The following is a 21,299-nucleotide window of genomic DNA, read 5'->3' as shown; positions in this document are numbered from 1 at the left end:
GCGTCGCGTAATACAATCTAATCACTCGCGCAAAGGCGCGAGCACGTGCGCGGACAGCGCGCGCAACCCCGCCTCGTCGAGGCTCTCCGCGACGCGCTCGCGAACCGACGCCCACGTCTCACCGCGCTCCCCCCACGCCACCGCGTCCATGGCGTCCATCGCGCGCTTCAGCGCCGTCTCCTCCCTCGTCGGCGCCGGTTCGCCGCCGCTCGCGCCTCCCGCGTCCACGTCCCCTCCCTCGAGCGTCCTCCGCACGTCCGCCGCGCTTCGTCCCGCGTACCCGCTCAGCGTTTGCATCTGCGTCATCATCGCGCCGTCCTCTCCCATCGTCCACCACGGTCCGACGCTCAGCGCCACGCGCGCCTGGTCCCTCGCCTCCGCCGCGCGTCCGAATCGCGCCAGCGTCGCCGCGTGCACCGCGTGCGGCCTGGACCACCCGGCGTACGGCCCGTCCGCGCACCACTCCGCCGTCACCAGCGCGCTCGTGACGTCCCCTCGCTCTACGTGTCGCTCGATCAGCGTTTCGTCCGCGTCCAGAAATCGCCCGACGCGTCGCGTCAGAAACGCCTCGACGCGCGTCGCGTACGGCGAATTCGTCAGCTCTCCCGGCGCGTACGCGTCCAGCGCGTCGCTTCCGCACGCCGCCGTCGCCGCGCCGCCGCCGACGCCGTGCGCGCGCTCGTCCTCGGCGAGCGCGCGTCGCAGCATCGCCGTCGCCGACGGCGCGAGCAGGCGCGCGCCCCGCGCGCCCGCGACGACCCACGGCGTCGACGCCTGCGCCGATCGCGCGCGCGCGTAGAACCCGCCGCTGGACGCGAATCGCGCGTCGACGGCGCGCGCGCCGACGGCGACGCCGAGGACGACGGGCGCGCGCGTCGTCGTCGCCGCGCGCGCGAGCGGGACGACGAGCGGGTGCGCGCGCGACGCGTCGACGTCGTCCGCGACGACCCAGCGCGAGGAGTCGGCGAGCGCGGCGCGCGCGCACGCGTCGAAATGGATCGGCACCGCGAGCTCGCAGCGCTCGAGGGCGAGGCGCGCGCGCGCGACGACGCGGTCGACGGCCGCGCGAGACGCCATCGCGCGGGACGCGTCGACGAGTGACGCCGAAGCGCCCGAGCGCCGACGCGCTTCGAACGCGTCGCACATCTATCATCAAATGTATCGTCATTAAACGTCTCTAATCCGCGACGTCGTACACGAACGTCGGCGGCGCCGGCGCGAGGGCCGGTTCGCCGTCGCGCGCGCGCGTCTCGCTCGCGAAAATCGCCTCGTACGCGCGCGCCGCGTCCTCGTACGCCTCGTCGCACCCCTCGCACATGCGCGTCTTCGGTCGCGTCCACGTCCACCGTCGCGTCTTCGCGTCGAACGTCTCCACGTTCGTCTGAGAGCCGCACTGGCCGCACCGCCGTCGTCGCGTCGCTCGCGCGACCCGGCCGAAGCGCGCGTCGTCGTCCGTCCCGTCGTCGTCGCTCGCCGTCCCGTCGTCGTCGGCGTGGTCGTCGTGGTCGTCGTCGTCGTAGTCGCGCGTCGTCGTCGTCGTCGTCGCCGCCGCCTCGCGTCTTCCGCGCTCTCGCGCCTCGCGTTCGCGTTCGCACCGCCTGCACATGCGCGTGCGGCTGTGATGGTAGTACCACTTCGCGTCCGCGCTGTGCCACCGCACGACGTTCACGCGCGTCCCGCACCGCGCGCACCCCCAATCCGGTTTCGGCGGTCGCGGTCGCGGTTTCGACGCGTCCGTCGGCGCATTTTTTCTTTGCGACGATTCCGCCGTCGCGTCCAGGCGCGCCGCGATCGCGCGCGCGCCGATACCGTCGGCGTCGCGCGACGACGACGACGACGACGGCGACGACGGCGCGTCGCGCGCGATCGCGCGCGCGATCGCGGCGAGCGGCGCGGAATCGTCGATCGACGACGACGTCGACGCCGACGGCATGTCGCGTCGCGCAGTGCGGCGCGGTCGACGCGAGCGACGCGCGACCGCGTCGACCGCGCGACGCGTAAGCGGGGACCCGCGCGTCGCGCTCGGCGCTCGCGTACGTCGCCGCCGTCGACCGCGCGCGATGATTCTCGACGACGACGCGTTCGAGGCGCGGTTGCGCGACGAACGCGCGCTCGAGTCGGGCGCCGACGACGCGTGGGCGACGTACGCGCGCGCCGAGCGCGAGTGGAGCGCGACGGGACCGCTGGGCGACGAAACGCATCGAGCGCGCGTGTGGGCGGCGAGCGAGAGGCGACGACGCGCGCGCGACGACGCGGGACGACGAGAAGCGACGTCGAGACGAAACGCGAGAGACAATGATTCGCGGAAAAGCGAAACGACGCGCGCGAACGGGACGACGAGAGGGGCGCGCGGCGACGCGGACGCGACGACCGGGGCGACGACGATCGACGCGTATCGACGCGCGTGGCGAAGATTGGAGCGCGCGCGCGCGCGAAAATCGCCCGCGCGAGCGATGCGGGCGAAAGATTTCCCGTTCGTCGACGACGCCCTGACGTCGCGCGCGGCGACGCTTCGCGATTTTCTGACGTCGGACGCGCCGAGAGGCGACGCGCGCGCGAGGCTTCGCGAGGAGTTGGTGCGCTGGCACCCCGACAAGTTTTCAAAGTATCTCGACCTCGCGCGCGAGGAGGATTTGGGCGAGATCAGGGACCGCGTGAACGCGACCAGTCGCGCGGTTCGCGACGCGTTCAAGGCGTCGGCCGCGGCGGCCGCGGCGCGCCCGCGCTGACGCGTCGCGACGTCGCGACGCGCCGCGCGGTACGGCGACGCGCGTCTTCGGGCGATCGAGCGATCGATCGCGCGGCGGCGCGACGCGACGCGAGTCGAGCCGTGGTGCTTTTGTCTCGGCGGACACGACGGGTTCGCGGCGCACGTCGACGACGAGACGGCCAAGTTTCACGATTACACCGTTCGGTCGGCGGGAATGATCTTCACGCCGGACGCGCATCAACTCACGACACCGCGCTCTCGGTTGATCCATGGTAGACGGACGAACGTGCGCAACGTCGAGCTCGGTAAGAAGTATCCCGCGCGCGACGCTTTTCGCTTCTCTTCGTCGTCCCCGGACGAAGCCGTCGCGATCCTCGCCGAAGTCATGCGCGCCGCGACGCCGCAAGTCATGACCAAGGCGCAAACCTAAACGCTAAAATGTAGTCACTAAAAGAGAAACATACGCGTTCGAGCGACTCATGCGTCGTAAACCACGATGGCGCGCGCCGCGCCGCCGCCGCGTTCGCGCACGATGGTCGTCGTCGCGGGCGCGTCGACGCCGCTCCATCGAGCGAGCGTCGACTCGTCGATGGCGTGTTGCTTGTGCGAGCACGTCGATCCGCACTCCGGCCATCTGTACGGCACCGACACGACGGACACACGGCACAGCTCGAACATGCGACGCACGAAATCGCTCGCGGCGTCGAAATCCAAGTGTTCCAAGACTTGCATGCAGAGACACAAATCGTACGACGGCGCGAGGCTCGCGTTGGCGAAATCCCCCACGACGTACCGCACGTCGTCCGTCGCGTCGATCGAGTCGTCGCCCGCCGTCGTCTTGTACCCGGCGTAATACGGTGCGACGCACGTCTTATCGCGAATCCAAGAGAGGTGTCGCGCGAACGCCGGTTTCACGCACCCGATTTCGAGCGCGCTCTGCGCGCGCGGCGACGACGACAACGCGGCCCCGAGCGCGGCGTCGTAATATCGCAGTCCCTCGCGCGCCGTTCCCACCGGCCCGAGCGCGCCGAACGCGAACGGCACCCGCGCGCGCTCGACGACGTCCACCGTTTCGCGCCTCGAACACCGGACGAACGCCGCCGCCGCGACGCACGCCGCCACCGCCGCCGCCGCCGCGCGCCGCATCGCCGCCGCGCGCGCGCCCGCGCGACGGAATATTTTCTCCAGCGCGCGCGCCTCGCGTTTCGTCCTCTCGCGCCCGCGCGCGCGCGGGACCGCGCCTCGAAACGTGAAAAATGTGAAACGTCACAGTGCCCAGCGGTCGCCGAGGCGTCGGTCACACGATCGCGCGTCGACCGTGGATTCGCGTCGGTCCTCGCCGCGCGCGCGTCGACGCTCGAGGATGCTCAAGACGATGTTCCTGAACGATAAGAGCGACCGCTTGGCGTACAAAATCGTCGATCACGTGCGTGCGCGACGCTGTGACGAATTCTGATTCTGTCGGAGACGACGCGACGACTGACGACGACGACGACGCGCGACGCGACGCAGGCGTGCAAATCGGGCGCGAGACGAACGGTCGATGACGCGCTGGAGATTAATCTGCGGCTGTGCGACTGCGTGAACGATGATTTCGTCGCGCACGGGAAGGATTGCGTCAAGGCGCTGCGGGCAAAGCTGACGGCGCCGACGAAGGGACGGGCGGTGATGGACGCGGACGCGACGCTCAAGGCGCTGTTCGCGCTGGAGATGTGCATGAAGAACTGCGGAGGACGGTTTCACGCGATGGCGGTGGCGAAGGAGGTGCCGGAGACGATGGTGCGGTTGTGCGAGAGAGCGCCGAATTTGGAGGTTCGCGACAAGACCTTGGCGTTGGTTCACGAGTGGGCGGTAAATTTGAGGCGAGAGCCCGCGTTCGCGGGGGCGTTTCATCAGTTGCGCGCGCGTGGGTTTCAGTTTCCCGAGGTTGAGCGACGGTCGGTGGCGCGGGGGGCGACGTCGTCGGCGGCTCGCGAGGACTGGAACGGCGGCGGCGACTGGTCGAAGAGAGAAGATATCTCCGAGGAGGATCGAGCCGCGATCGCGCGCGCGCTCGAGGAAGACGAAGAAGAAGCAATGACACCGGTGCAGCGTCAAAGACACGGGATTTACCCTGGGAACATCGCCATGGGTACGCCCGTGCGAGCGCCGCATCTGAGCTCGCCGCACGCCTCGGGACGACTCGCGGACCGCGCTGAGAGCGAATTACAGAGAGCGCTTCGCGAAAGCGAGCGCACAGCCGCTGCCGAGGCATCTCGCGCCACGACATCCGTGTCGACGACGTACAATTCGCAAGACGTAGAAAAATTGAAGGGCGACATCGCCGTCGCGACGAATTCGCTCAAGGTGTTCACGCAAGTCCTCGACGGCTGCGTCGCCCTTCGCCCGCCGTCTCCGTCTAGTTTAGCGAACGAGCTCTCGGAGCAGTGCCGCGCGATGCAGCCACGTCTGATCGAGCTTATCTCGAACGCCGAAGACGAGGGCTTGCTCGCGAGCGCCATACATTTGAACGACGAGTTGACCAAGGAGATGGAACGATACGATTTGCTCGTGAAAGCCGCGGCGGGCGACGTCGCATCGCGGGCTCGACTCGCCGCGCCAGTGGCCGCGACGCGAACGCACACGGCGGAAAGTTTACTGAGCGAACTCGACGACGTCATGCGAGCGTCCACCGCCGCCACGACGACGAGCCAAAGCTCCGCGAACCCTTTCGGCGACGTCTTGCCGACGGCTTCCATCGCCGGACCGTCGTCGTCGTCGTCCAATCCATTTGCCGCCGGTCCCACCCCGCCGCGTCCGATCGTTCACTTCCCGTCGACGACGTCACCGTCGCCGCCTCCGATGCAGACCAACCCGATGTTCGCCGACGAGCGGTATCGACCGGCCAGACCGCTCCCGGAGGGCATGCGACCGATGAATCCCGCCGCGTTCGCGCGCGACTCCGTCTCGCCGCCGACGCCCTCTCGCGCCGCGCCCTCGCGATCGCCCGCGAGCGATCCTTTCGCAGATTTGAGCCAAGCCGCCGCCTCGCGCGTGCGCTCGCCGTCGCGCAACCTTCCGCACGTTTAGCCCGTTCGCCGCCGACGCCTCGGCGCGTTTGAAAAAACTGTTGCAAATCCATCGAGGTGCCTGTTCATCTTCACTTCGCGTCGGTCGTCCGCGCCGCGCGCGGTGCGCTTCGCGCGATGCGCGCCGTCGACGCGGACGCCCTCGAGGCCACGCTCGCCGAGGCCGCGACGCGCTCGCTCGACGCGCACTGCGTCGAAAACGCGATATTTTTGAGCGAACGCCTGCGCGCGGTTCGCGACAGCGACGCGAACGCGCTGCTGCACGCTCGGTGCCTGTACGCGGCAGGCAAAGCGCGCGCCGCGCGCGCGGTGCTCGGGACGCGTTTGACGAGCCAGCGGGCGAGGTACCTGTTCGGGAGGGCGTGCTACGATTGCGGCGAGCTGGACGAGGCGGAGCGCGCGCTGCGCGGAGAGGCGGACCACGACGGATTCGCGGGGGCGTACGGCGCGAGACGACGACCGAGCGCGGGCGAGGACGAGGCGATGGCGTCGGGAGGAGCGGCGGGGGAGTATCTGCTCGGTATGATCTGTAAGGATACGGGGCGACGCGCGGCGGCGATTACGCGGTTTACGCGCGCGTTGATGGCGGATCCGTTGATGTGGTGCGCGTACGAGGGATTGTGTGCGCTCGGTGCCGACGCCGAGGCGAAGGCGTGCGCGTCGGAGAGTCGGGAAGAGAGTATTCTGGCGATGTACCCATCGTTGGAGTCGAACGACGTCGCGTTCGAGGCGCAAAAGTCGAGCGGCGAGACGTTCGCGCCGAGAACGGGTGGATTGCCGCCGCTGTCGCCGACGAGGTCGCGTGGTCGCGAACACGGCGAGGCTCTCGCGCGCACGCCGGCACACGTACACATGCACGACGTGGGCGTTCCACCGAGCACGGGCGCGAGCGAGCGAACGCGCGCGGGAGAGGGATGGGACGACGCGGAACTTCAAACGCCCGCCGTCGGCGGCGGAGGCCCTCGCGTCGATGCTGCGGATTCCATGGGAGGCGCCTTCGTGACGCCTTCACCGAGCTCTGCCGCCGCCGCTCCTCCGCCGCCTCAAAAGGCGATCGGAGGACGCGCGCCACCGACCACGGGCGCTCCGCGCACGGGACGACAGAGCACGTCGCAACAGCCGAGCGCTCAAGACACAGGCGCGCCGGCGTCCACAGCGGCTCGCGGGCTATTCGGAGGGGAGCGGCGAAAATTCATGGATGAAGGAAAACTTAGAAAGGTTTCTGGTAGATTGTTTAGCGACGATCCAGCGTCTACGGCCGTTCGTAGGAGCTCGCGCATACACGCCGCGAGACTGCAACACGTCGGGGCATCGCCCGACGACGACCATCGCGATCACGACGACATGATGGCAAACCTGAGTCAAGTCCCGGAAGACGGTGAAGTTTCGTATGAAAGTGGTCATTACAGCGATCAGCGCGATCAGGGTACTTGGAGTTGGCAGCCCGCGCGAACAGCCGAGGGCGCCGTGTTGGCGTTCAAAGAGCTGCGTCCGCTCGCGGAGGGTCTGAGGCATCTCGCCATGTATCGATGCGAAGAAGCGATCCATTCGTTTCAACAGCTTTCGCGATCTCAATACGACACCGCCTATGTGCTGTGCGCGATGGCGAAAGCGCACTCAGAGATGGTGGATTACGCCAACGCAGCGCAGGCGTTTGAAGAAGCGCGCGCGGCCGCGCCGTATCGCTTGGAAGGTCTCGATGTGTACTCAACCGTTCTTTGGCATTTGAAGGAGGAAGTGAAGCTCGCACATTTGGCACAAGAAGTTCAGTCTCTCGATCGTCTAGCTCCAGAAACGTGGTGCGTGCTCGGAAACTGTTTCTCGTTACAAAAGGAACACGAGACGGCTTTGAAATTTTTTCAGCGCGCCATCCAACTCGATCCGAAGTGCACGTACGCGCATACGCTGAGCGGACACGAGTACTTTGCGAACGAAGACTTTGAAAAAAGTATGAATTGCTATCGGGCTGCGTTGAGATTAGATGCGAGACATTACAACGCCTGGTACGGCCTCGGTACGGTGTATTACCGCCAAGAAAAGTACGTCATGAGCGAGTATCACTTCACATACGCGCTCAACATCAATCCGAAGTCGAGCGTGTTGTACTGCTACGCCGGTATGGCAAAGCATGCACTAAACGATAACGATGCAGCGTTATCGCTTCTCTCTCAAGCGATCGCGCTCGATGGTAAGAATCCTCTGGCTCGTTACGAAATGGCCGCCGTGTTGATGAGCGAAGAAAATTACGACGCCGCGTTGGCGGAGCTTAACAAATTGCAAGAGATCGCCCCCAAGGAAGCGAGCGTGTTTTTTCTCATGGGAAGAATCTACAAAAAGCTTGGGCTTCAAGAGAAAGCGATGATTAACTTTAGCATCGCGCTCGATTTGCGTCCATCGAACGCGGACGTGAACTCGATCAAGGGCGCCATCGAGAAACTCGACGCCGATGAGCTCAGCGACGAGGACAACATCTGATCTGGACCGAGAATAATTAGAGCGTCTACTAGGGCGCGGTACACAATTAAAAACTACTGCTAGTCTCTCTCAGAAATCGATGTCAAATGATCTTCCACTTCGCTCTCGCTGATGACGCGGAAATTGGGATTGTCCGCCGTGACGACGGCGACTTCTAACTCGCTCGCCTTGACCTCTTCCCCGAGCACGTGCTGAAGAGCGCTGATCGCGAGCTGGGCCGTCTGATTCACATCGAACGATGCGCCGCTCTTGACCTTCTTCTCCAAGAAGTTCACCGCCTCGACCTCCTTCGCCCCCGCGCTCGTCGCGCTGTAACCGACAAAGTATCCTGCCGGATCGCACTTGAACAGACTCGGCCCGCGATCCTCATCTACGGCGATTAATATCACCATCACCGCGAGCGGACGCATGTATGCGTGCTGCGTGTACACCTGGAACTCATCGGCGAGTATGTTCGCCAACACGTCCACCGGGACCTCGTACCCGTAGTGTTGCTTGAAATCCGCCGCCTTTCTGCGCGCCTTTTGTACTATGTCTCGGATATCCGCTGCGAAACGAAATCGACGCGAGCAGTCGTCAGTCGATCGGTCGAGCGAAAAGTCGCGCTCGCGCGGGCGCGCGTACGTGTTCATTCAAACAAAGCCGCCGAGCGACGAAAACGAAAACGTACGTCCTTTTCCCGTCGCGCACATGCCCACGGTTTTCGTAATCTTATACATGTGCGTCACATCCGACGCATCGATCAATTTATCCTGCGCTCGCGCGACGTCCGATCACACACCACGCGTCAGTCTTCCTCTCGCGCGCGCGTTCGCGGGATCCAGCGCGGTCGATCCCTCCCGCGTCGTCTCGAGCGCGTTCGCGCCTTCGCGTTCGCCGACGAGATCGTTCTTCGCCCTCGCGTTCGCCCGTTTCGCGCACCGGAATCTTCTTCTGCGTCACGACGCACACGGAGTCTTTCCCTCGCACGCCGATGGTGGTGACGCCGACGGATTTGATCGCCTTGAACGCGTACTCTGCGCGTCGAAAGTCGTCGAATCGCGGTCAGTCGGTGAGATCGTTTCGTCGGTGAACGTCGCGCGTCGCGGGCGAGGTGACGGCGCGAGGAGGCGTCGGCGCGCGCGCGAACACGCACCGACTTGGTACAGACGTCCTTCGGGAGAGAATACGGTGATGTGCCGATCGTATCCGGCGCCGGCACCGCGGGACATCGGACTCGGTGATTTGACCGCGGCGAGGTGTGACAACAGACGCGCGGCGAAGGCGGGCGCGGATTCCGACGACTCGAAAATGCCGAGTGCCCGAGACAGAGATCGGGTCGAGGGCGCGCGTGAGAGCGAGCGTTGCCTTTGATGCGTTTGATGCGTTTGATGTCGCGGTGTGATGATGTACAGCGGTTCAGGGGCGGGACTATCGCGAGGACGCGAGCGAAACACGGCGGCGGCGCGGCGCCGAACGCTCAGTCGCTCAATTTTCGGGCCGAACGCTCGAGGGTCAAATTTGAGGCCCGTCGCGCAGACTGTTGATGGAAAGTTTGATGCCTTGGGACGCGATGCGAACCATGTGACCCGTCGTCGGCGCGCACAGGATCGCCGGACGAATCTCGTACGCCACGCCGAGGGCGGGAATCGGGTTGATGAGCGCGGCGACCCAAAGCGAGAGCTCGGCCGGTCGGTTCGACCCAGGGATGTCGCCGATTTGCGATAAGATCAACTTCAACTGATCGGGCTGACGCTCGCGCTTTCTCGAAATCACCAGCGCCCGCCATTCGTCGACGAGCGCGGGAAGCTCCGCGGCGAGCGCCGCGCACTCGGCGTCGCACTCGGCGGGATCCACCGCGCCCGGCTCCTCCACGCCGCCCGCGACGGTTTGCTCGCCCGCGCCTTCGGTATCGGGAATCCAGCACACCCTCGCGCTCGGCGCCGATCCGTTCGCCTCGTCCTCGAACGGAGCCCCCACGATTTTAAACCGCCGCGACGCCGTGAGTTCGATCAAACTCTCCCCCCCGTTCGGCCGAACCATCGCTCGCGTCACCGTCACCTCCACTCCGTTCGGCAGTATCTGTCCGTTGCTCGGCGCTTGCCCGAGCATCCCGAATCGATCGCCCACGCGCGCGTCTCGCCCGAGCGCCGTCCCCGCGTTGAGCGTCCTCTCGACGTTCGCGCCGTCGAACTCCAGCGGCAGCACTTGTTTCGGCACGCTCGCGTCCAGCACGACGATGCGCAGCGTTTCCAGCGCTTCTTCGCGCTTCGCCAGCGCGCGGACGCGCGCTCGCAGCGCGTCCATGTCCAGCGCGGATGCGTCGTCGTCGTCGCCGGCACCGTCGCGCGCGCGCGCGCGCGCTCGAGCCCGCGGCCGCCTCGCGTCGACGCGCGCGACGCGCGCGACGCGCGTCGCCGACGCGCGCGACGACGCGCGCATCGCGCGGGCGTCTGGCGCGACGCCGAACGTCGGCGTGATGAAGAATCCCGTCGTCGTCGCGAAGACGGGACGGACGCACGCGCTCGTGAAACGTCGTAAACATTATTATTGATTCAAAATTGTGTAATACACGGGTCGCGGGTTCGGCTCGCGTCGCGAGCCGAAAACACGCGCGCGACGCCGCGAACCGTCTCCGGGATGCGCGACGCCGCGAACCGTCTCCGGGATGCGCGACGCGATTGACGTTTTCGCGCGCGTCCGTCGCGCGGTCCCGCCGCGTTCGCGCGCGCGCGGTCTCGCGCCGCGCAAACTTTTTAGATCGACGCGTTTCGCCGCGCGAGAGAGTCGCGCGAGCGTCGCGCGTCGCTCGGCGTCGAGCGATGCCGCGCGCGCGCCGCGTCAACGCGCCAACATCCTCGTTCGTTGGGGTTGGGATGTTCCACAAAGTCCAACAACCTTACCGCGGTATCATTTGATATCGCGTACTGTACTTTTTTTAAACCCATCGCGTATTCCATGGCGTTCGCGCGCCTCGACGGGCGGGCGGGGCGCGGTCCGTCGCCGCGCGCGCGACGCGGATCGCCGAAACGCCGAGTCGCCGGAGCGCGGCGCGGCGAGCCGGAGAATCGCGAGCGTGGCGCGACGCCGCGACGCCGCGACGCCGCGACGCCGCGACGCGCTCGACCATGGGCCGACGCGCGAACCCGTTCCCTCGCGACATCGACGTCGACGCCGCGATGTACGCCGATCCCGCGTTCCACGCCGCGGCGCCGGACGCGTACGTGTGCGCGCTCACGCTGCGAGTGATGAAGAATCCCGTCGTCGTCGCGAAGACGGGACGGACGTACGAGAAAGCGGCGATCGAAGCGTGGATCGCGATCAATCACACCGAACCGTGCGATCGACGGGTGACGCTGGAGGACTTCGCGTCGACGTGCTCGAGCAACACGGGGCTGTACGCGCTCGTCGAACGCTTCGTGGATGCGGCGAAGCGGTTGAAACCGGGAGCGCTGCTGGACGGCACGGTGGCGGCGCGAATGAAGGCTGCGGCGCTGAAAACGACGGTGGTGGTGGTGGAACATAACGTGCACGTGTTTAAAAAGCAACCGTCGATGCTCAGGCAGTTGTCGAAAACGTTGAGCTTTGGACTCGCGGGGGACGGGAGGGCGCCGGCGCTCGGGACGATTCCAGACGTGAAACCGAACGGATCGACGGTCGACCAAGGGCTTTCAAAAGTTGATGAGGGTGATGTTGTCGTGTTTCCTGATGAAGTTCCCGATCGGAAGTACGTACACGTCACGTCGTTGGAGTATCCGGACAAATCCAAGCCGGCGGATGGGAGATTCTTTCGCTTCGACATGGATGAGCTCACGCGCGTCATCGGACACGAGTGGGCGAATAAGGATCTGAAGGCGTACAAAACAGAAAATTTTAGCGTCAAATCGGGGAAAGGCGCGACTTTCTGTGTGTATCGACAAGAAAAGCGTTCGGCGATCGTCGTTTTTGGCGGTCCAAACGGCATGGGCGTGGGCTGTTATCACCCCGTCGAGAGCGCGCAGCCGGGCGACTGGCTCGTCGGCGAGCCCATCGAACTCATCGCGTACCGTGGCTTGCCGAAGGGTGTGCGATTCATGGATCCGAGCAAATTCGATTCGATCAAGTTTGTTGAAGACTACTCCAAAGACGACGACGCCCACTTCATGACGGGCGGCGTCAACGACGAGCCAATCGAGCGAATATTCCCTGGCCAAAGTGGAATTTACCCGAAAGAGCAAAATTACCGAGGAGGCAAGCGTACGATGTGGCTCATGTTCGAGATCAAGCTGAAGCATCCCACCGGATCAGACCCCGAGTTGATCAACGGGCGTCCGTACACTCCAATCGGCGTCTTCATCGATAATCGAACGCTCCTGCAAGCGGGTGGTTGTTGTCAGACATACAACTGCCGCGACAACGAGGGCATTAACAGTCAAGGTGAAGGTCAACCTTCTTTTCGAAGTGGACTGTGCACGGATGATAAAAACAAGCAACATTTCGGAGCTCTCATGCTGCATCGCGACAGAAAGTACGAACCTATCACTCACTTTAAGTTTAATGTTCGTGTGCCTGACAAAGGCGCCCCCGGGGTGCCGTGCTACAGTGAAAAGTACGGCGGCGGTGTTCACGTCGGCTTACTCGAGGGTGATCCTGACTTGCTCGGGGTTGGTTGGGGGTCTAACAAGTGGCCAACCAAGGACGAAGGCAACCGCGGCGAAGAGTGCGTTGATGACGCATCAAAATGGGGCGACAAATCCATCAGTGGGCCAAACGCGCAGGAGCGTGACGAGTTTTACGTGTACAATCCTCACAAAAAACCACCGCCCCCGAAAGAGCGGACGTACAAAACGGCGTCGGGTGAGAAGAAAGTCGTAAAGCTGAAGCCCGATGCGTTTGTGTTCCCTCGACAACGAAGAAAGCTCGTCGATCCACACCTTGATGTCGTGAGCATCGATTACCCCGGCGGTGTCATGCCCGGCAAAACAGAGCCAGAGCCTAAAGGGAAGTGGTTTCGCTTCAAGAGCTCGCAGCTCTCTGCCATCACGGGCATTGAAGATTGGGGCGATGCGAGTTACGAAGGCTGGAAGACGGGCGTCATAAAAGGCGGCGATGGCGCCTCATTCGCGATCCCCAACGACACGAGCGCGGGCGAACGACGTGGGAGCGTCATAGTGTTTCAGCACGAGTCGGGCATCGGCGTCGGTTGCGCGAATCCTTGCGATTACGCCCACGAAGGGGATTGGAAGCCGGGCGATCGCATCGAGTTGTTGGCGTATTCGCATGACAACCAACCTCCGCCGTACACATTCACGCTGTCGATGGACAACTACGTGTGCCAGACGGAAACTGGTTGGAACTTACCCGGGCATTTAATTCGGTATGGTCAATGCGGTCTTGTCGGTCCGTGGTGGAAAGAACTGGAGATTGAATTTCAGATTGAAGCCGCGAGCGTGGGGACACGAATTTACGGCGTTCACACGGATGCGTCGTTCGAAGCTCTTCCGTTCACGGCGAAAGCGCTGCGTTCGGATGGAAAGTGGCATAAAATAGAGCTCAGTACAGAAAACGTTCGCTGGGGACGGGCGTTCAAGTCGATCATGGATGATGTGTCCGCCGTGCGTGTGCGATGGGAATCAACGGACTTGCACAAGCTCGCGAACTCGACGGCGCGCTCTGGCGGCGGTATTCACGCCAATATTCTCGGCACGTCCACCGCCATCAATGTTCTCGACATTCGGCGACACGGTTATCCGTCCGATGGCTCGATTTTCCGTTTCGATAAAGACGCCGTACGTGCGCTAAACTGTGGGAAGTGCGACGGGTCGAACTGGGCCGGCACTTACGAAGTTTTAAACTTGCGAAACGGCAAGAAGGGCAAAGTGATGCTCGCGGACAAACCGGATGAAACCGTTCTAGAAACTTACGTCGCCTCTCACACACAAAAACCTTCGGAACCCGTGCCCGCCGACAAGCCTTCACCAGTTGCGGCGGCAGTGATGCCGATGCCGCCGGCGACGACGCAAGCTGTGATGCCGATGGCGTCGCACGCTCCCGTGCAGAAAACCCCGTACAGAAACCCGACGGGTTTTCTCTCCTGCTGCCTTTCGGCGCCAAAACGGCTTGAGACGCCGGTGTCCAACGCAGAGTCCGATGCCACGGCGACGACGATGATTGTTTACAAACCCGTCTACACCGAGGAATCCTCACCGGAGAAACCAAAACCAATCAATCCTAAGCAGATCGTGCAAGATTCCACCAGTCTTGACGTCTTAGGTCTCGGTTATTGGGTAGAAGACGTCTCCACGCCAGCTCCATCTCCCGGCGACTGGCAAATCGGTGATATCATTATGATTTCTCGCCAGCGCCTCGATGTCAACGCATCCACTCCGTCCGTGCTCGAAGACGGTGATGCGGGTATCGCCGCGCTTGAGCGCACGAAGTCTACCGCTGCTGCCGGTGATTGGGCCAACATCCGCTTTGTCTCCAGTGATGACATCGCCGACATCGCTTTGCCTCAAATTTAACGAACATCTTGAAGTTTGCGTGCCAGTATATACCGTGTGTAGTGCCATGTTATGCGATGCGATTAAAGTTTTTGTTACATGTTTCTCAACAGTGTGGTTCATGAATGTGCGCGACAATGGCAGCGAGACAACATATCGCAAACTTTCCTCACGGCTCGTTCGCGCGGTTCGATAAATCGTTGCACTTCCGCCACAGGGCATGGAAGCGTCGGCACCACTCAACGCCGTCGCCGAGCCTATCGGCGTCACCGGTCAGAGCGGGATCGCCCAGGAGCGCTGAAAGCATGAGATGTTCTTCATTACTTAGTAACGCCTTTGGCGGTACATACGAGGATCTTGAGAAGCCGCTATCCTTAACTCGCCCTTTGAAGGTGACGGTTTGCGAGACGTGCGAAGCGCGGGTGAGAATTCCAGGAGGAAAGCCAGCGAGGCGTGCGACATTCAACGCGCACGATCCGAGAGGTGCTGGACCATTCTTGAGCTTATACGTCATCTTAAGCGCGCCTGAGCGAGTACTGGATACGTCTATGTGCTTTGTGACAAACTTACCTCGCGCAATCTCTTGTCTCGCCAAATCTTTGTCCAACTCGTGGTAGTGCGTGGCGAACAACACGCGAGGAGCTTGAGCACAAGAGCATAATTCAAGGCTCGTCGCGAATGCGATCGAGTAGCCATCCAAGGTAGACGTACCTCTGCCCAGTTCATCAAGTATGACCAGTGTAGACGAAGTTACGTCGTTCATGATTTTCGCCGTACTTTTCATTTCGTTCAAAAATGTGCTTACGCCGTTGGCGAAATTGTCGTCGCCGCCAAGTCGGGTCATCACAGCGTCGGCCACGCTGATTTCGCAAGATGCCGCGGGAACGTAGCAACCAATTTGCGCCATGATGACAATAATAGCAACTTGGCGTAGTATGGAAGATTTTCCCGACATATTAGGACCAGTAAGAAGCACGAAGGGCGTCTTCATCGATACATCATTATCGACGATGCCACTGTTATGCGTGATTCTCTTGGCGTCGTCCACCATACTCGGCTTGAGTAGAGGGTGCCAACTGCAGACGAGCTCTAAAGTACTCGAGGATGTGTCAGTAGTAAAACGTGGTCGAGTGAAACCAACAGCACCTCTTGAAGACGCACAAGACGTGGCAAAACTTTGTAAAACGTCTAAATCTGCCATGGCGCTCACCACTCGTTCAAAACGAGGGATTTCTTCGTAAAAGGCATGCATCACTTCAGTAAATGCGTTAGCCGCCGCTAAGTCAGCGCGGTCGGCCGCGTCTTGCTCTTCATCGTCTCGCTCGTCATCATCGCTGAGTGGAATGTAAATGTTTCTCAGCAGTTCTCGCCGTTGGCGCTGCGCGTGTTTTCGAACTATTGGATCTTGCGCTCTCTCTCGCTCCGCCGCCGCCGCAAACTCACCGTAGTCACGAAACACAAGTGCGCTTGGAACGATGTATCTTTCTTTGTTTTTCGTGTTTTCTTTCCGTCTATCTTCTAGACACGAACGCAACTCACGAAGAAACGATATCGCGTCTTCGACGTCGCGATGTAAGCTCGCAACGGAGACGTTACGCTCTGCAATTTCACTCAAGGTGGAAACCACGTCGCGTATCTCGATCAACGCGCGAACCAAGTCCACAAATGTAACAAGTGCGCTTTTGTGCATTTCCCAAAAGCTAATCATATTCACAGCGTCGATAAGAATCTCTTCGAGCTTCGTCGCGCCTTTCGGCGCGAGTTCTCTGAGACCCATCTCGTCTTCTTGCGTCAACGGCGACGTTTGATTGAATCGAACGATATTGTACACTTTCGTACACTTGATAGCCAATCGACACGACTTTGCGAAAAGTCGCTCGTGGTCCCACTTGAAGTGCTTGAGTCTGTCACGGAAAGTTTGTAGCAAGACGTGATTGTTGGAGAACTCTCGCACGACGTCCAGGCGAGCGTCGATGGCGCGCACATCTTGTAGCGGACGGAGAAGCCATTGTCGCAGCCGTCGACGACCGGGAGCGGTAAACGTGTGATTAAGAAACTCGTAGAGCGAACCCGTAGTCTTCCCAGTGTCGCCATAGAGCAAGTGCAAGTTCTTGATCGCGTCGCCATCGAGTCGCATGACGTGCGTGAGCTCGCGCGAGAGCGCAAAAGCCGACTGGTTTTCTTCAGCATTCGTTCGTCTTGGCTCAACAGACACTATGGACATAAACTTTGTTCGAGAAAAGACGTCTTGCAACACACCACACCAAGCGAGATGACGCATCGCAAAGCCGACGGCTCGTAACTCTGCCTCAGTGGCTTCCTGAAGAATATTTGAAACGGGCTCGTCGGTGTGATATTTGAACCAATTCAGAATGTTCGAGCGCTCGATCGACGGGTTTTTCACTTTGCCACGTTCTATAACGCGTAAAACGCAGTCTGTCGCGTCACCGCCTTCACGCACGTACGACACGAGCATCTTTCTCGCGTCGTCAGAAAGCTGTTCACTAATCACGACCTCTCGTGGCTCGTATTGCACCAAGACGGTGTGCAGATCTTGAGGCGTCACGACACCCAACGCGGCGGTGCCAGAATCTGCGTCAACCGCGCACACACCCAAATAGTCGCACGAGTGCAAAGATTTCACGGAGCTTCCCGCGATGGTGATGAAGAAATTCGCGCGCTCGTTGTTCGTCAGCCCGCGATCGAGCGAGGGAGTCAATATTTCGCAACACTCCCGCTTCATCACCGAGGTCTCTCTCGCCGCTTCGCTCATCTGTTCCACCCGGGCAACCGTGTACCCACGAGCGAGTAAACGAGCCGCCCACGTATCGAACGACTCCGCCCGACAGCCAACCTTGCGCATGAATCCTGAATTCGTCCCCGTCTGCTGAAGTCCAACCGCCTTCCCGGCGTCGGCGTCCACATCAAACATGTTATAGAACGATCCGTGCTTTACCATCACGACGCAATCCATCAACTGCATCTTAATTCTCCAAAACTGCTTCGCAAACTCACCGTTAATCTTTGAAAAATCGCCGTCTTCAATTCGCAAACTCGACGGATCGAATCGGCCGTCGTCCATCGCGTTCGACAATCTATACATCGCCGCGTCGAGTCCACCTCTCCCGCGCGCGCGTCCCCACGCGTCTACCGGACGCTTCACAAAATCCGGAACGCATTCTCGCGTCGCGACGTCCCGTCCGAACGCGAAATCCGCCAACGTCTCCTCGCCTCTCTCGTCGTCGTCGAATCGCGCGCGCGTCTTCGCCCGCATCACCGTTCGCCGTCGCGCGTCCCTCCGCGCGCGTCCCGCGTCGCCGTCGTCCCCATCGTCTACTCGCGCGTCGTCTCCATCGTCCTCTCGCGTCGACGTCCGCGCCGTCTCGCGCGTCCCGCGCGTCGCGTCCGCGCGCGTCGCCGCGCGCGCGTCTCTCGGAAACCGTGACCCGCGCCCGTCGTCCGCGCGTTCGCGCGCGTCCGTCCCTCGTCGTCCGTCCGCGACCCGCGCGCGCGCGTCGACGTCGTCGCGTTCGTCGTCGTCGTCGTCGTCGTCGTCGTCGCGCGCGCGCGACCGCACCATCGCGGCGTCGCGATGTGCGCGCGTGCCCGGATCGCGACGAACTCGGCACCGCGCGCGACGGATGGCGGACGACGGTACTCGGGACGAGTCATGACTCGCCAAATCGACGAAAATGAGGCAAAATCGTGGATCGACGGCGGATGGCGGATGGCGACGGACGACGACAGACGACGGACGACGGACGACGACGATGCGCGCGATGACGACGCGACCGACGCGCGCGATGACGCGACGGACGACGCGACCGACGACGCGCGACGCGCGACGCCGGACGACGACGGCGACGCGCGCGACGACGACGACGTCATCGACGGCGAAGGGAATGGATGAAGAAGAGTCCGCGCGGATGCGAAAGGCGCTGGCGGAGGATCTGACGCACCTGTTCGACGACGAGGGGATCGATCCGTCGCTGTACGCGAAAGACGTGTCGTTCGAGGACCCGCTGACGAAGTACGACTCGTTCGACGGGTACGCGTTTAACATTCAGATGCTGCGACGGGTGTTCTCGCCGACGTACGCGATGCATGAAATATATCAGAGCGGACCTTGGGAGATCACGACGCGATGGACGATGGTGATGGGATTGCCGACGTTTCCTTTCGCTTGGAGACCGACGCTGACTTTTACGGGAACGTCCATCATGGGGATCGACGAGGAGACTAAGAAGGTGACGCGCCACGTGGACACGTGGGATTCGATTGAGAATCAGAGGCATCTCAGTGCGGAGGGCGTGGTGGAGGTGCTGAAACAGATTTTTGATTTCGCGCAGACGCCGGATTTGGACACCCCAGGGTACGTGGTGCTGAAGAAGAGGCGCGATTACGAAGTGCGACGATACGAGCCGTACTTGGTCGCCGCCACGGGTCCGGGTCTGAACGTCAAGGAAGTGTCGTCGAGCAGCGCAAAAATGAACGGTCAAGTCGCGGGCCAAGCTTTTAATTCTTTGGCGGGTTACATCTTCGGCCAAGCCAACGCGAGTGGGACGAAAATGGAGATGACGACGCCTGTGTTTACGAAGAACGCCACGATGCAATTTGTCGTGAGCGGCGACTCCGTGGACGCGCTCCCAGCGAGCACGAATGAAAACGTAGTGTTGCGGGAAGAAAGTGGCGGTATTTTTGTCGCTAAGAAATTTTCTGGCGTCGCGACCGAGGAGGCGGCTCGTGACGTGGAGAAGCAGTTGCGAAAATTGATCGAGAACGACGGTTTGGAGGCGAGCGGCGCCGCCGCGTTGGCGCAGTACAACGATCCATTCACGAACCCGTTCCTCAGGCGAAACGAAATCATCATTCCTGTGTCAAATTTCACGATGTAGATCAAAACGTGTACGATTAAGCGCGCGCGCAACGCGAAGGTTTTAAGATTTTGTGATTTTTTTATGAAACTTTTAAGGCTTTTTTACCTAAACGACAACGCCTAAGCGCCTCAACGCAAGCTCCTTTCGGCCAAGGGAACCGTCGGGCGCGTCTCCAACTGATCGTACTGCAGCGTGAAATTGTCTTTCCTCACTCGCTCCCACGTCATGGGATCGAACACCCAGAAAGAGCCGCGCTCGCCCTGCTCGTTTTGATTCGCCGGTTCGGTGTTCGCCACGCGCATCAACCAAGCCTTGAGTTCTTTGTGGAACCCCCATCCGCGCTGTACCAACTCGTCCGCGGCGAATAATTGAGACTCTTCTCCGGGCATGCTGTAGAAGATGTAAAAGAGCGTCTCCTGCTGGAACTTCGCGAACACCGCCGGATGGCAACGACTCACTTGCTGCGAATACGCGGATGGAATAGTGAGTTCCATGTCGTTCTTTGGCGCCGAATCGTTCCAGGGCAACGAGAAGGACTTATACAAGCTGTCCGGAGAGTTGAGGTTCAAACCAAGCATGGTCAAGTCAGCACCCAAGGCGAGCGTGGACACGTTTGGATTCGCCATTCGAATCACCGGCAACAAGCCGAGCAAGCCGTATCGGTCCTTCTGCGAAGTCCCACCACTCGTTCTAGCCGGTACCGCCGTGCCGGGCTTACCCGGCGGCGGCGGTGCTCCGCCATCGAAGTGAATTCCACCCGGCGCACCCGCTTGACGTCCCGGCGCTTGCGCGCCGAAACCCACGCCGCTCGAACTTTGACGAGCCAAAGGCGGATACGACGGACTCGATCCCTCCGACGCATCCAGCCCCGGCGGAGGAACGAGTCCACCCATATTTCCTTGCCCTTTTCCACCGAGGGCGGGGAAATCTTCCTTCTCCATGCTAAAGTCCTGCTGAGGCTTTGAAAAGTCGTACACGCCCTCGTACCCTTCGCCCGGCATGCCTCCGTACCCGTTTCCGAAAGACGGCCCTCGCTGCGGCATACCGCCACCGCCCAACGTCGGGAACTCGGAATCATCAAACCCGGGCGCTTTCTGATCTCGCCCAAAACCGCCTAATCCGCCCATCATACCACCCGACGGATCCATGTCCAATCCTCCCACGCCTTGCATCTTCGGCATTCCGTTCACGTCTCCTTGCGACCCAATCGTGGGATACGCTCGCGGCAGCGGCCCAGAGCCCATCACACCTCCCGCTCTGGGCGCGCTCATGCCCGCGCTCGGCATCGGCAACCCACTCGCGGCGCGCTGAATCTGCGGAACCCCTTGCCCTTGCACGGGTTGGCTCGCGCTGCGGTCTAGCATAACCCCTCGCTGCACGCCGCCCATGACGCCGCTCATACCACCCTGCGCCATCGAGCCTTGTCCTCCCGCTCCGGACGTTCCCATCATGCCCGGCTGCTGCTGCGTTCCCGGAACCCCCCCGTACGGCAGCGGCAGCGAACCTTGTCGCGCCGCCCCGCCCATCACTCCGCGCGGCATCGCCGGCGCCCCTTGCATCCCCGGCGGGTTCTGCATCGGACGTTGCTGCGCAAACTGTCCTCCCGGACGCGGAACCGCGTTATACGGCATCCCCGGCAGCCCTCCTTGCTGCCCGTACGGTCCCGGCGGCGGCGCGGTGCCCTGCGGCCCGTATCCGTTGCTCTGCA

The 21,299-nt window shown here is 62.1% G+C and overlaps 11 protein-coding genes across 11 annotated transcripts; 6 read left to right on the top strand and 5 right to left on the bottom strand.

Annotated features, from left to right (window-relative positions):
• Window positions 1-21: 21 nt before the first annotated feature.
• Window positions 22-708, bottom strand: OSTLU_31976 (predicted protein; the record flags this gene model as incomplete). Its single annotated transcript, XM_001418107.1, has 1 exon — window positions 22-708. One exon carries the CDS (start codon window positions 706-708, stop codon window positions 22-24), a length of 687 nt encoding a protein of 228 aa, XP_001418144.1.
• A 1,745-nt stretch (window positions 709-2,453) lies between these two features.
• OSTLU_31975 (predicted protein) lies at window positions 2,454-2,729 on the top strand (the record flags this gene model as incomplete). The annotated part of the gene is made up of 1 exon (XM_001418324.1): window positions 2,454-2,729. The coding sequence occupies one exon, from the start codon at window positions 2,454-2,456 to the stop codon at window positions 2,727-2,729; it is 276 nt and encodes a 91-aa protein (XP_001418361.1).
• A 145-nt stretch (window positions 2,730-2,874) lies between these two features.
• On the top strand, window positions 2,875-5,834 carry OSTLU_24632 (predicted protein). Its single transcript, XM_001418323.1, has 2 exons — window positions 2,875-4,136; window positions 4,223-5,834. The coding sequence occupies exons 1-2, from the start codon at window positions 4,074-4,076 to the stop codon at window positions 5,777-5,779; spliced, it is 1,620 nt and encodes a 539-aa protein (XP_001418360.1). The 5' UTR covers window positions 2,875-4,073; the 3' UTR covers window positions 5,780-5,834.
• A 427-nt stretch (window positions 5,835-6,261) lies between these two features.
• On the top strand, window positions 6,262-7,156 carry OSTLU_15639 (predicted protein; the record flags this gene model as incomplete). Its single annotated transcript, XM_001418322.1, has 1 exon — window positions 6,262-7,156. A coding segment is annotated over one exon (895 nt), but the record flags the coding sequence as incomplete, so codon positions are not given.
• On the top strand, window positions 7,126-8,253 carry OSTLU_40924 (predicted protein; the record flags this gene model as incomplete). The annotated part of the gene is made up of 1 exon (XM_001418321.1): window positions 7,126-8,253. One exon carries the CDS (start codon window positions 7,126-7,128, stop codon window positions 8,251-8,253), a length of 1,128 nt encoding a protein of 375 aa, XP_001418358.1.
• Window positions 8,254-8,312: 59 nt separating this feature from the next.
• OSTLU_41449 (predicted protein) lies at window positions 8,313-9,464 on the bottom strand (the record flags this gene model as incomplete). The annotated part of the gene is made up of 4 exons (XM_001418106.1): window positions 8,313-8,800; window positions 8,924-9,005; window positions 9,175-9,269; window positions 9,389-9,464. The coding sequence occupies 4 exons, from the start codon at window positions 9,462-9,464 to the stop codon at window positions 8,313-8,315; spliced, it is 741 nt and encodes a 246-aa protein (XP_001418143.1).
• A 283-nt stretch (window positions 9,465-9,747) lies between these two features.
• OSTLU_31969 (predicted protein) lies at window positions 9,748-10,539 on the bottom strand (the record flags this gene model as incomplete). Its single annotated transcript, XM_001418105.1, has 1 exon — window positions 9,748-10,539. The coding sequence occupies one exon, from the start codon at window positions 10,537-10,539 to the stop codon at window positions 9,748-9,750; it is 792 nt and encodes a 263-aa protein (XP_001418142.1).
• Window positions 10,540-11,360: 821 nt separating this feature from the next.
• On the top strand, window positions 11,361-14,735 carry OSTLU_15635 (predicted protein; the record flags this gene model as incomplete). Its single annotated transcript, XM_001418320.1, has 1 exon — window positions 11,361-14,735. One exon carries the CDS (start codon window positions 11,361-11,363, stop codon window positions 14,733-14,735), a length of 3,375 nt encoding a protein of 1,124 aa, XP_001418357.1.
• Window positions 14,736-14,851: 116 nt separating this feature from the next.
• Window positions 14,852-17,817, bottom strand: OSTLU_31967 (predicted protein; the record flags this gene model as incomplete). The annotated part of the gene is made up of 2 exons (XM_001418104.1): window positions 14,852-15,803; window positions 15,861-17,817. 2 exons carry the CDS (start codon window positions 17,815-17,817, stop codon window positions 14,884-14,886), a joined length of 2,877 nt encoding a protein of 958 aa, XP_001418141.1. The 3' UTR covers window positions 14,852-14,883.
• Window positions 17,818-18,517: 700 nt separating this feature from the next.
• OSTLU_40872 (predicted protein) lies at window positions 18,518-19,609 on the top strand (the record flags this gene model as incomplete). The annotated part of the gene is made up of 1 exon (XM_001418319.1): window positions 18,518-19,609. One exon carries the CDS (start codon window positions 18,518-18,520, stop codon window positions 19,607-19,609), a length of 1,092 nt encoding a protein of 363 aa, XP_001418356.1.
• A 134-nt stretch (window positions 19,610-19,743) lies between these two features.
• On the bottom strand, window positions 19,744-20,256 carry OSTLU_8137 (predicted protein; the record flags this gene model as incomplete). Its single annotated transcript, XM_001418103.1, has 1 exon — window positions 19,744-20,256. A coding segment is annotated over one exon (513 nt), but the record flags the coding sequence as incomplete, so codon positions are not given.
• Window positions 20,257-21,299: the final 1,043 nt, after the last annotated feature.

The sequence above is a fragment of the Ostreococcus lucimarinus genome, chromosome 6 (assembly GCF_000092065.1).
Source record: "Ostreococcus lucimarinus CCE9901 chromosome 6, complete sequence".
Classification (NCBI taxonomy): Eukaryota; Viridiplantae; Chlorophyta; class Mamiellophyceae; order Mamiellales; family Bathycoccaceae; genus Ostreococcus; species Ostreococcus sp. 'lucimarinus'.
This window is presented reverse-complemented; position numbering and strand designations above follow the sequence as displayed.